At 43.1% G+C, this 11,246-nt stretch overlaps 1 protein-coding gene across 1 annotated transcript; it reads right to left on the bottom strand.

Annotated features, from left to right (window-relative positions):
- Positions 1–6,634: 6,634 nt before the first annotated feature.
- On the bottom strand, positions 6,635–11,240 carry LOC111243411 (uncharacterized). The gene is made up of 2 exons (XM_022788936.2): positions 10,796–11,240; positions 6,635–10,352 (listed from the first exon to the last, which is right to left on the bottom strand). The coding sequence occupies exons 1-2, from the start codon at positions 11,001–11,003 to the stop codon at positions 9,784–9,786; spliced, it is 777 nt and encodes a 258-aa protein (XP_022644671.2). The 5' UTR covers positions 11,004–11,240; the 3' UTR covers positions 6,635–9,783.
- Between the last annotated feature and the right edge of the window lie 6 nt (positions 11,241–11,246).

The raw sequence follows: 11,246 nt of genomic DNA, 5'->3' as shown, positions 1-11,246 counted from the left end.
AACCGTAATAACTGCATATAGAACCGGTACACGCAAACGTGTAGGTCTGTACGCGCCGCCCTCTGTAGTTACAGCTAAATGAGTAACTCATTTAATACATACGCAACCAGTCTGTAAAACGATAAAGCGTAGTTTAGTGAAACTGCACAGCAGTAGCCGTTACGAGTTGCTAGGCTAGCAATTCAGACGTGTGGGACCGAGGTTTTGTACCTACTCATAACCTTTATTTTACATAACGCTGTAATCTCTATATAATCATAAAACCTATAGTAAACGTGAATGCTGTCTGCATAATTAGGGCAAAACAAATTTCAGCCAAGGTCACATATTCAAACCTATTTGAAAAATTCGGCTTAGTCTACAACAATCCTAGGAATTATTGTGGATAATAAAGATTTCGAAGCAGATGATTACTAGGACCAACCCAGCTAGCATGCCTTTTACCGAAGGTAAGAACCTAAAGATGCAGACCACTTCTACACGACCGGGACTTGATCTATGAATTAGATTAGCTGGGTCGTATGATCAAAATCTGCCATTTGCGAGCGTCGCTATACGCCTCACTAATATTGTTGCTACCACTGAACACGTAGCTGAACGCTTGTGAGCAATACTTACAAGGTATATATATGGGTTCTAAAAACTTAAAAAAATAGGTCGATGATCTCTGTTGCATATCTACTGTTTGGCGTGAAGACTGGTAAGAAAATAAGATTATTCAGCATATTCTACTGCCGAAGTACGGTGGAAACAATTGCGGTTGTGTATTACCGAAGTACGAAGTAACTATTCACCACCGTAAATTGACCAGTAAAGAGCGGTTGTTGCGACCGACGTCGCTTCTGCTGCCGCTGCTGTTGTTGTTGTCGTCATCGTAGCTAACGTGTTTACTACATGTTGCCCAAACTCTGCTTCCATCGTAGAATCGCATTGCTTTCCTTCGTTCTTTCTTATCCGAAGTGGGGGTAGATAAAAGCAGAACCTACGAAATCCAGCTCTGACCTCAGTCTGCACCATTTCCCTTTGAAGCAGTTGCAACAGAGAAAAAGGGAAGGTAGCAACAATGGCGTGCCAGCAATAGTAACAGCAGCAGCTGCAGAAGCATAATAGCGAGAGTGGAAACGGCGTCTGTGGGGGACCAGCGGGTATTGCTGAGTCAATGCACATGGGGGTCCAGGGTGAGATGAGGAATGAATGAAAAAAGAAAGAAGGAACCAAGCTTTGTTGCCAAGGGAACGAGAATTCTGCTTTTGGTCTATTTCGGTTCTACCGGTTTCTCGCTTCCTTCATACTCCTTTTGGCGTCGTTTCGCCTGCATCTAAGACTCTCTCAAACCCCAAAAGTACTCAGACCATGGCGCTCCCCTAACGCTGTATCCGTTGGGTGATCGTTGTTGTTGTTTTGATGTTATTTCTGTTAGTTTTTCTGTGGTTAGCACTCGTGTATTCGTGGAAACGTTGTTTTTGGCGTGTTCATGCGATATAATGCTATTGTTATATAATATATTGCTAAGAATTTTTATTTCGCTGGGTCTTTTACAGCTTCTTCACATTATATATCGGATATGGTATATCGTATTTCTTTTGGCTCCCAGAATGTTTTGCGGGATGCAGTACACATTATTTCTCCATTTACCACCAGTGAACCACGGATCATTCAGTCAGCTATCGAAATTTGTTTTAACAAAGTCCTACAGTTGATTCCTTCTCAACCTGAGTAGCTCAAGTAGTAGAACCCGCTATATGATAACGGTAAATACAGAAAAGCGTCACCAATACGGCGAATATGTGCTTTAACAGAAATATGGATCGAGCAGACAAAGCACAATTTCTGCTTCCTTATGGGGTGAGAGGTAAGGTTTATGAGTACGTTTATTAGTGATTCAGTAGACGTCACACCGCAAACTCGGAAATGCTCACTGGGATACGACCACAACGAAGATTGAAATGACTACCAGTCCAACTACTACATTGATCAGTAGTACTATAACCAATATTACGACGGCAACGATCGATGCTACGAGCAGCAAGTTGTCGCCGACAACACCCTTGTCTTTGCTATAATCCTAGTGCGACGTCTATGCTTAAGGCGAACTCAAGAGCTAGTCCTTTCGACAAGTCGCAGCACGTACAGATCTCTCTGAACAACAAACACCAACAATTGAGACTGTGGCCAGCGACAATAGCATTAGCCGCAGCGAACCGAAAAGCAACAGCTCTGCCAATAATTGCAATGGACAAGGAAAGACCCCGACGACACGGATAGAGGCTAGAACGCACAAATTGACTAATAGACAGATACAGTGACACCTAGTGACTGAATAAGCTGAACGAACGTCTGCAGCAGCAGCGACGACAAACGAAACGGATCATGCAACGACAACTAGTGAAGGACAGAGTGTCGATTCCGGCGGTTGATTGACCTCGCCAACGACAGACTAAACTTTAAAGTCCCGTCCCAACCCGCTTTGCCCCTATTTTAGGAGGGGTTCCGCACCCCCAGTACCGTATCCTGATCATTTATCGGCTCTAACCAGTGCTGCTAACATCGAGCCAGCGTGTGTTGTTGATACTGCTTGATCTTTTTGGACCAAATGGGTCATCTAGACTGGCCAGCTTGTCGTTCAACCAACATCACTGCGCGTATGATTACTGCTGATACTAAGTGTGCTAATGCTAAAGTAAAATACGTGTATTGAGTTTTATGCCCTATATCGCCGTGAAACATTTGCTTGTTGCTGCTGCAACTATTATTTCTACAACTATGATTACTACTACTTATATATGTACTGCTACGGCGCGAACGTTCTCTCTTGTACGAACCGAAGCGACGCTACCAGTCGCCCAGACGGCTATGGTTAAAACAACGTCAACGGGAGGGGTAGCAGCAGAAGAACCATCGGCTTCAATGATTCGGGAGAAGGGGATACGTGTGGGGAGAGGTGGACTTCCTCATACGACCCTTCATGCGAACTCCGCCACGCGCTACACGTATGCACAATGCCCATAAGCGCCGACCACTTAAGTGACATAGAAACAGAGAGGAATTGCCAAAGGCACAAACGCACATATAAAGCTGTAGAGGCCCATAGCAACGTACGTCCATAAACAGGCGTACGTTTCATGGGGATGATACCCAGCTACTCTTCAGCACTGGGACATCAGCATCCATCGAGTCCCTATACAACGAGTGGAAGTCGAGCGAAGCCAGCGGTCCCTGGCGAGTTCGTTCTAAAGCTCTCTCTCACTGTCCCGTCTTCCTTTCTTTCTCTCTATTCTCTCTCTTTCTCGTTCTTTGTCTGTCTCCCAGAAATCGTTGTCTCCCTGATCTGTCGATCGGGAGGAATCATCAGCCGACACGCTACGCCAAATAGGGTCCGTCAGACCGTTCTTTATCCTAGTCGGTCTGGTCCATACTTCTCTTTCGATTTCATTTCGTTGTTCCCTTACTGCTGGAAGAATTGAGCCAGCTAGACAGGAACCGAGCCTCTTGCCAGCATCAGCAATAACCGAGCAGGCAGCCTCGGGCCAGCCAAGTTCTGTCGATCTCTTTTTGCCCAGTATCATATACTATATAGAGATTGGTGCTGGCCGACGTCACAATCAACTCAAAACACTGAACAAGCAAGCAACGAACCATAGACAGACTAAGCTCAAATGGTTGGTGGGCAGAAAGGCGGATAGGGCGCTGCACTGTGCACAGCACGGCAGAGGACAGTTCAGATAGAAGGTCTGTCCGCAAGTAGAAAGTGAAAACAGCGTGATACACACGCACACCCGCACAGAACAGAACATAGGAAGTAAGTTCGAAGAGACTGCGCGACCGCTTTTCGTTTACCGTCCTCATCATAGTGAGCGTCGACGTCATGTTTCTACACGTAGGGCTTTCGGATGGCTTGCCCTGGTGAACGGCGTCACCATGTGTACCACTCCGTTGAGTGCCAGAGAGCCATCCAGCTATCTAGTTGGCTGGCCGAGCAGGCCTCTTGCAGCAACGTTAGGTGCTGGTGGCGGACGTGGAGATGATGACAGTGCCGCTGAGGCCGTTGGACTTACGCCAGCGTCCAGCGTGAGCTAATGTCGGTGACGATAGCGGGCTTGCCTCATTCGTAGTTCCATCTGTGAGTTCGTTGCTACCGTCGGTTTTCGATGTAGGGAAGAGTCATGGTCATAGCAAAAGACAGAAGAACCAAGACCACTGGCCAGCGCAGCTGTAAGCTCTGGTTATTCGACCATAGCAATTACTACCGCCACCTTCTCTCGGGTGGTCCGTACCACAACTGAAGCAGATGGCGCTATAGTGAACGACAGCAGTGCGGCCTAGACGAACTTGCCTTGACGCATAACTAAGCACAGGCGTAAGCTGGCAACGTCAAGCGCGCGTTTTCTCATCACGAGCTAACATAGTGTGGAGGCTTACGGATGGCCTCATGGCTCTCATAAACTGCTGAATATACTAACGCATAGTGCGTTGAGTGGTCACGTTACACTATGCTAACAGACGAATTAACATTTTCAAAAAGACATCGAATGACACAGAGACGATCGACCAAAGCGGACTGAACACAATTTACTCGTTGCAATGGTAAAGACTTAACAAACACTTCAACGCCACTTATATCAGATTGAGCATGAAACACTAGCGCCATCTATGCGCGGTCGTAGAATGAACTAGCGTTGAAGGGGAGACGAAATTGCGATTTCTTGTTGACCTCGAATAGTTGTCCGCATACTTTTTGCGTAAAGCATAGCGCCGATACTCTTCAGTTGTTAGTTGGCACTAGATTGTCTTTGCTAGAGATTGTAGGTCATAGGTCCTGACGAGGGTTAGGTGGCTAAGAGTGAACGCGAGCTGCATGGTTCTGGTAGCATGGTATAATGAGATTTACGAGCTGAAGGTTGTGAGACTTCATGTCTAGGGTTGGCAGGAATAAATCGACCTAGTGAAATGTCGGACATCACAGATTTTTATGAAAGAGTCGTAACGAATTGAAAGAAATATTTTATCTATCACTTATTCAAATGTGCCCTCTTGCTTCAGTTGCATTGGGCAGTATGCTTTTATTATTATAGCGATTGATGGGAAACATAAGCTAGGAAACATATTTAGTGATATTTCACTAGAACGAAAATGAAGGCCGCTCGAATCTGTAACAGATAATGGTAACACGTAATAGCCGTTCAAGGTTCATTGAATAACAGCGCACATTTGTCTTTAGGTTCTCAAAATGGACGTAGCAATATCCAACGATATAGGAACAATGTTAAAGGCGCATATTACAGCCACAAATAACAGTATCGAGTACAAGACAAGGTTGAAAATAGAACGTTCTCGACAGACATGTCCGTTTTGACGAGATACCACTTATTTCAGATTTTTAAGGGAACTCATAATTGTTGCTAGACCAGGACTTTTCTGGGAAAAACTTCCAGGTGACATTTGCTAAGGTCGTTGCTTCGAACGTTGCCATTAATATATACTAGAGTCGATGCATGATGAAATAACGGAAGTTTCTTTTTGCCAAACACATAATGCGAACTAAACCAAATTTCGAAATTACAGAGACCTTTTTTTGAATAGATCTTGACAAACTCTACGGACCCATACGAAACGGCTTTTTAGTTCTTGGTATTTTTTACATTTGAGCGCTATTGCTATCGGGAGAATCTCACAAAATTCCTGTGCCACTAGTAGCCATCTATCTCCCAAGTAAATGAGGGACAGCAATGATACTTCAACAATTGATGCTCCTTCGCAAACTCACAAAATGCAGACTGCAAAAAGCAATGTCCTCCCGCCGATAAAAGAAGTGTGGGAACGCTATGCGTTCTGAAAGATAAAAACGTACTAGTTTGCCCGCCACCTTTTACGCTATTGCACTATTGAACTAATGCAAACACTTCGGAAAGGAAAAAGGTATATCCAATATTCTCATTCTTCACGACGCGTCAAATGAACTATTTTAACGGATAAATTAGTTCGAGTGGTCAATGTAAGCACAACTAAATATACATATTTAATTATCTATAGAAATACTCCGAGCATTGTAGGTCAGAGGACTGACAAACCTTATCGGGCTCGCGGACAACTAGATAGTCAAAGATAATTTAGAAGCGAGCATTCTACAAGCAAGAGTCTACAAATACAAATATCTACAAATAGATATAACAGCTATGGAGGTTATACAACGACGGTTCTAGATTTTCGGCTACGCTCTTTAAATCAGTCCGCATTAAATTTTCCCTGTGAAAATAGCTGTTTACGAAATAAGTATGTGTTATACGCTCATTGGACGCCACGCCATTCCCCACGAATTTGATTAGAGAACATCATTTTACGAATCTATATTACGAACCTGTCATTGTCTGAGCTGATCGCACACAGATGCAGAAGCTTTCTATTTCATTGATAAGATAAGATTAAAATTTACTCAGAACCCGTGATTATTTATATAACTATTAATAGAAGACTCGGGCCGAATACACGCAGTGGCAACTAAATACATTTTTAAAGTCATTGTGGTATTTATAACTTACAGTGTTATACGTTGACAATCTACATAATTAAAAATTAAAATCAAATTGCATAGATTACGTACGTTGTGACTACCGAAGTCAAGGGAAAACACCAAAGCTTTATGTTCCACTTGTTTTGTTGTTTTTATTCTATTTTTCATGGTTTTTTCATCTTTGTGCCGTCGCCATCATCTCTCTCTCTCTCTCTCTCTCTCTCTCTCTCTCTCTGTTCATAATGCTTAATTTATATATATATATATATATATATATATATATATATATATATATATCTTCTCTTATTAAATTGCTGATTCATACTTACACAATGTTACATAAGCCGGTGCGCCCGGTTAGGATGTTCTTGGATAGTCATTCGCTAATAATAATAACCAAATGAGAGCAATTTTTCATGATGATGTTTTCATCTCGTCTGCCATTTCTTTTCTTTTATTTTGCCTTTGTTCGACGATGATTCTATCACATGCTTTTCTTTCTCAGGTTCTACTTTATATATATATATATATATATTCTTGTATGTACTTATGTATAGATTTATTTCATATAGATATATCATCCCATCCTCAAACTGGGCAGCTACCAGCAAATATATACAACAGGACAAAGTCATCAGGCCGTTCGACCATCCTGTCCATCGGACCGATTGGCCGATGGGGCCAGGAGCACTACATGTTTTTCCCGCGCCACTGATGCCTTTGATACAAATATGTAACTATTTACATTTGATTTTACCTTTCTTCTTTAACATGGTATTTGCGTCTGTATGTTTCTTTACGTGTTCATCTCTCTCCTGTAAGTGCATCTCATCATCTCCAGAGTAAGAGTAATACGAATCGACGAACGTTGTCTTCTACCCCCTTTATAATTAATACCTTTTTCCTCTTCTTCGTATTGTTATTTTAGTTTTGATGCGTACAGTATATCGTCGTCATTGTCCTCATCATTATCTTCAATCTTAACATAATTTTAGAAATAGTATAAATTCCACATTGGCTAGAGAGAGTTTCTCTCCACCTGTTTTATCACAGATCACCCCCCGCTATTCTTCATGGGGATGTACCAACGGTCAATGACGTCTTTAGACACCTATCGTGCATCACATTTTGTAAACCGCCATCAGCTCACATTATGTGTATTACACGTCACCTTTCTTCCGTGTGTAATTGAATATAGGAAAGGAAATTGGGGCATTTTTCTCAGGCTCTAACGATAACACATCTATGGCATTCTCTTGACCTTCTCAGTCTCAAACTAATTTAGCAGTCATAACAGGAGTCGCTTGAATGTGTATGCGCGTTTGTGTTAATCAAATTCATCCCGTCGTCATAATCATCTGTATCATACTATTAGTAGTGTCACAACAAAATAATTCACAATGCAATAAAGCAGCATGAAATAAAGGTATTGTTGATTTGTTCGATGTGTTTGTTCTCTCTTTCCTATGCTGTTTTTGATCCTTAGTCGAGGCATACTATACTAAACTAGAAAAGAAACAGTTGGCGGGAATATCCCTATTAATTTTAAATAAATATATTTAAACTTTTTGTTCCTCCCTCTCTCGCTCCCCCTTCTGTATATTTCTAAAAATGTCTACCTCTGTATATATATATACTTCTATACTGTACATGTTCGTGTGTGTGTCACACAAATCATCTCAATTGTCGCCAACCCACCGCCAGCACTTCATCCTCTTGCCCACTCGTGCTTTTGGATTGCATCACTACTTATAGCGGTGGCATCGGTAGCAAGCGTCGTGACGACAGCTGACGCACACAATTCAAGATAGCCCTTTTGTCTGTAGGCAACACGGTTTAATTTGTACAATTTCGCAGAGAACAACGGAGACAATAATTACATAAATAAGAATAATAATAATAATGATATTAGAACACACAGACACGACTTGATCATAACGTTTTGCCTACAGCCGCCCCCATTACCATTAAAATGGTACATCTAACAGCAGTAGAAGTAGTGATAAGGGTAGCAATGTCAACGCGGTTCCGGACGTAAATCTCAAAACATTCAGTCGTAGCAGCAGAGTGAACGGGATCTACAATAGATGTAGTTGAAAAAAAAACAGGGCTGAAATCGAGAAAACCTGACGTGAATGCTCATTTTTTAGTTGTTCCTTGCCGTCGTCCGTTTTCGTCATCTCAGCCTTCTAACGAAAAAGAATTCTGAGCGGGTGAGTAACGTGAGAACCGAAAGCCACCTACGGCAAGCGGCTGCAGCAAAGCTAGAACTATCTGCCCTTTCCAATTCTGCCTATGTATTTACATTTGCGTCTCGCTCAACGTTACGCATTGAGGATTGGCGACTGAGGAGGTAACTCAGCTCTGTAGAGCTGGGTCTAATAACTGGGCTAGACAGTAACTGTGCTCAAATTCAAATGAGTGCAGAGGAAATTAGCAACTGTCGGATGTTGCCATCGCTAGTCGAGCTCTTGTATTGCAGTCTGTTGTATAGAGATAAATACAATGCTTGGTTATACTGAGTTGGTTGAGTCCGATCGATTCAAGAACGAGCAACCTGGTAAGAATGACACGTTCGTCAAGCGACCCTAGTTCAGAACAAGGGTGAGATTTAACGTCACCGTATGCTCGGTTGCAATGTGCTTTCTTTGGAAAACTATAGAGAAACCAGTAGTTCGCTGGAATGGTCGTGATGAGGATGCCGTAATGGGGGATGCATGACTGACTGATTCATTCAATGATTGAATGATCAGTTGATATAATCCTTTTCTATTCATAAATCAATCGCAGCGTATGCGGTTAGCAGTAATAGTATATGACGTCGTCAATCGACACATGTCTCTTGCTTCGAACTCATCCAGGCCAGCAGCTTCTGTAGTGGGCCATAATGCGTTTTTAGGCCTTACTGATGATCGGTGAGAACAATGAATAGCAGCTGTAATTGGTCTAACATGTATTATCTGTTCCCTATGGCGTTAACGAGCTCCTTCATCAACATCATCACAATCAGCATCGGCATCTTAGTTAGCATAATTGATTTGACTGATTGAACAATTGATTGATTGACTGATGACTGGAATCATGCACGAATTTATCGTTCGGAAATTGTCTTATGCTCAACTTCTTCATTTTTTTCTATCATCCTCATCATAACTACCGTACGGACTACTAATAGCAGAAGTTGTGAAAGTAATAGTAAGCACACATACAACTGCGCCTATCAAACTTCAATCGTGATTTTTCGCTATTTTCTCCGCTTCTCATCACGAGCCGTATCACGACGCCAGAACCGAGCGCCCCTCCTCAGGCATACCCCAGTAGGAGGGCCACTCCTGACTCCATTCCGCTTCCCAGCTGTCCTTGCAGTTGCCATAGCGAGGCGCCGTCATGTCCTGTAACGTGTACGTCTGCTGAAAGTCCTGGTAGGAGCTGGGTTGGAGCGGCTGGGCTGCCGTCGGCTTTGCGTACATGTCAATGTAGCGATCCTGACCGGCCTGTGTTGCTTCACCGTACGTGCTATCTTCGACGGCCTTACTCTGTTCGCTCGACAGGTTAAACATGGGATTGCTGTTCTCATGTGGTGGCGACTTCCATGGCGTCGTAAGAGTAAGCAGCTGATTATCGTGAGCGGGCGCTGTTGCGCGACCTGCTGCGTCTTGCGAACCACATTGGCCAGCTTGTGCCTGACTGAGCGCCTGGTTTCCGTTCTGTCCATCTTGACTGTGACTGCCCTCGGGATGGGGCGGAGACTTCCACGGAGCCGTCAGTGTTAACAGCTGCGAGTTGGCCATATTCTCCGACGAGTCCTCGGGGGCCACTGGCGTTGCGACAGGAACCGTGTTTCCTGTAATCGGTTGGTAAGAAGAACGACAACGTCATTGTTAGAGCGATTACAGGGAAATTGACGATCAGTAAACGACATGGATAAAAGAGAGAGAAAGCTAATTTTTCCATGTGCATATATATATATATATATATGTGTGTACGTATATATACATATATGTATATATATATATGTATATATATATGTGTACGTATATATACATATATGTATATGTATATATATATATATATATATATATATATATATATATATATATATATACATATATATATATATTATAACTGTAATACATACTACGGTACCGATTAGTTATTATCTCATCCATTTGCGTTGCATGAGCTCTGTTTTTATATTGCATTGATATTATGAACCTCTCCTTATAAAATGGTTGAGTATGTAAGTAGTAATAACACATAATTGCTATAACTAAGCAGAAAGCTTACCAAAATTGAGCACGGACACCGAATTGAGGAGGCGGTCCACGGTATCATAATCGGTTAGAGGCTCGTCACGAAACGCGACGAATGGTGTTAGTCGACCACTGTCCTCGCTTAGGTCTGCGAAAAGTACCGAACTAGCATGGGGGTCTTTTTGTGCGCTGTAGCGCTCATCGACACTCGGCTGGTTAAGTTCCTTACTCTGGGGTCCCATTCGAGGGTCCCGAATTGGGTAACGGGGATTGTAGGCGCCATGCCCACTTTGCACGGGATGCTGGCCATGTTGTGGCTGAGTCCATTCCGGCTCGTGGTAACCCTGGAAGCCTTCACGCAAATTTTGCGTGTTCTGGCCACCATGCGGGTTCTGTGGAACATTCTGCTGGTGGCGTCCACCAGCTACCGGTGGCAATTCGACGTACTCATCACGATAGTCCCGATAGATGCGCTCTTTATAGTC

The sequence above is a fragment of the Varroa destructor genome, unplaced genomic scaffold (genome assembly GCF_002443255.2).
Source record: "Varroa destructor unplaced genomic scaffold, Vdes_3.0 BEIS01000001.1, whole genome shotgun sequence".
Classification (NCBI taxonomy): Eukaryota; Metazoa; Arthropoda; class Arachnida; order Mesostigmata; family Varroidae; genus Varroa; species Varroa destructor.
Note: the sequence above shows the minus strand (reverse complement) of the source record. Positions and strands in the feature narration are given on the sequence as shown.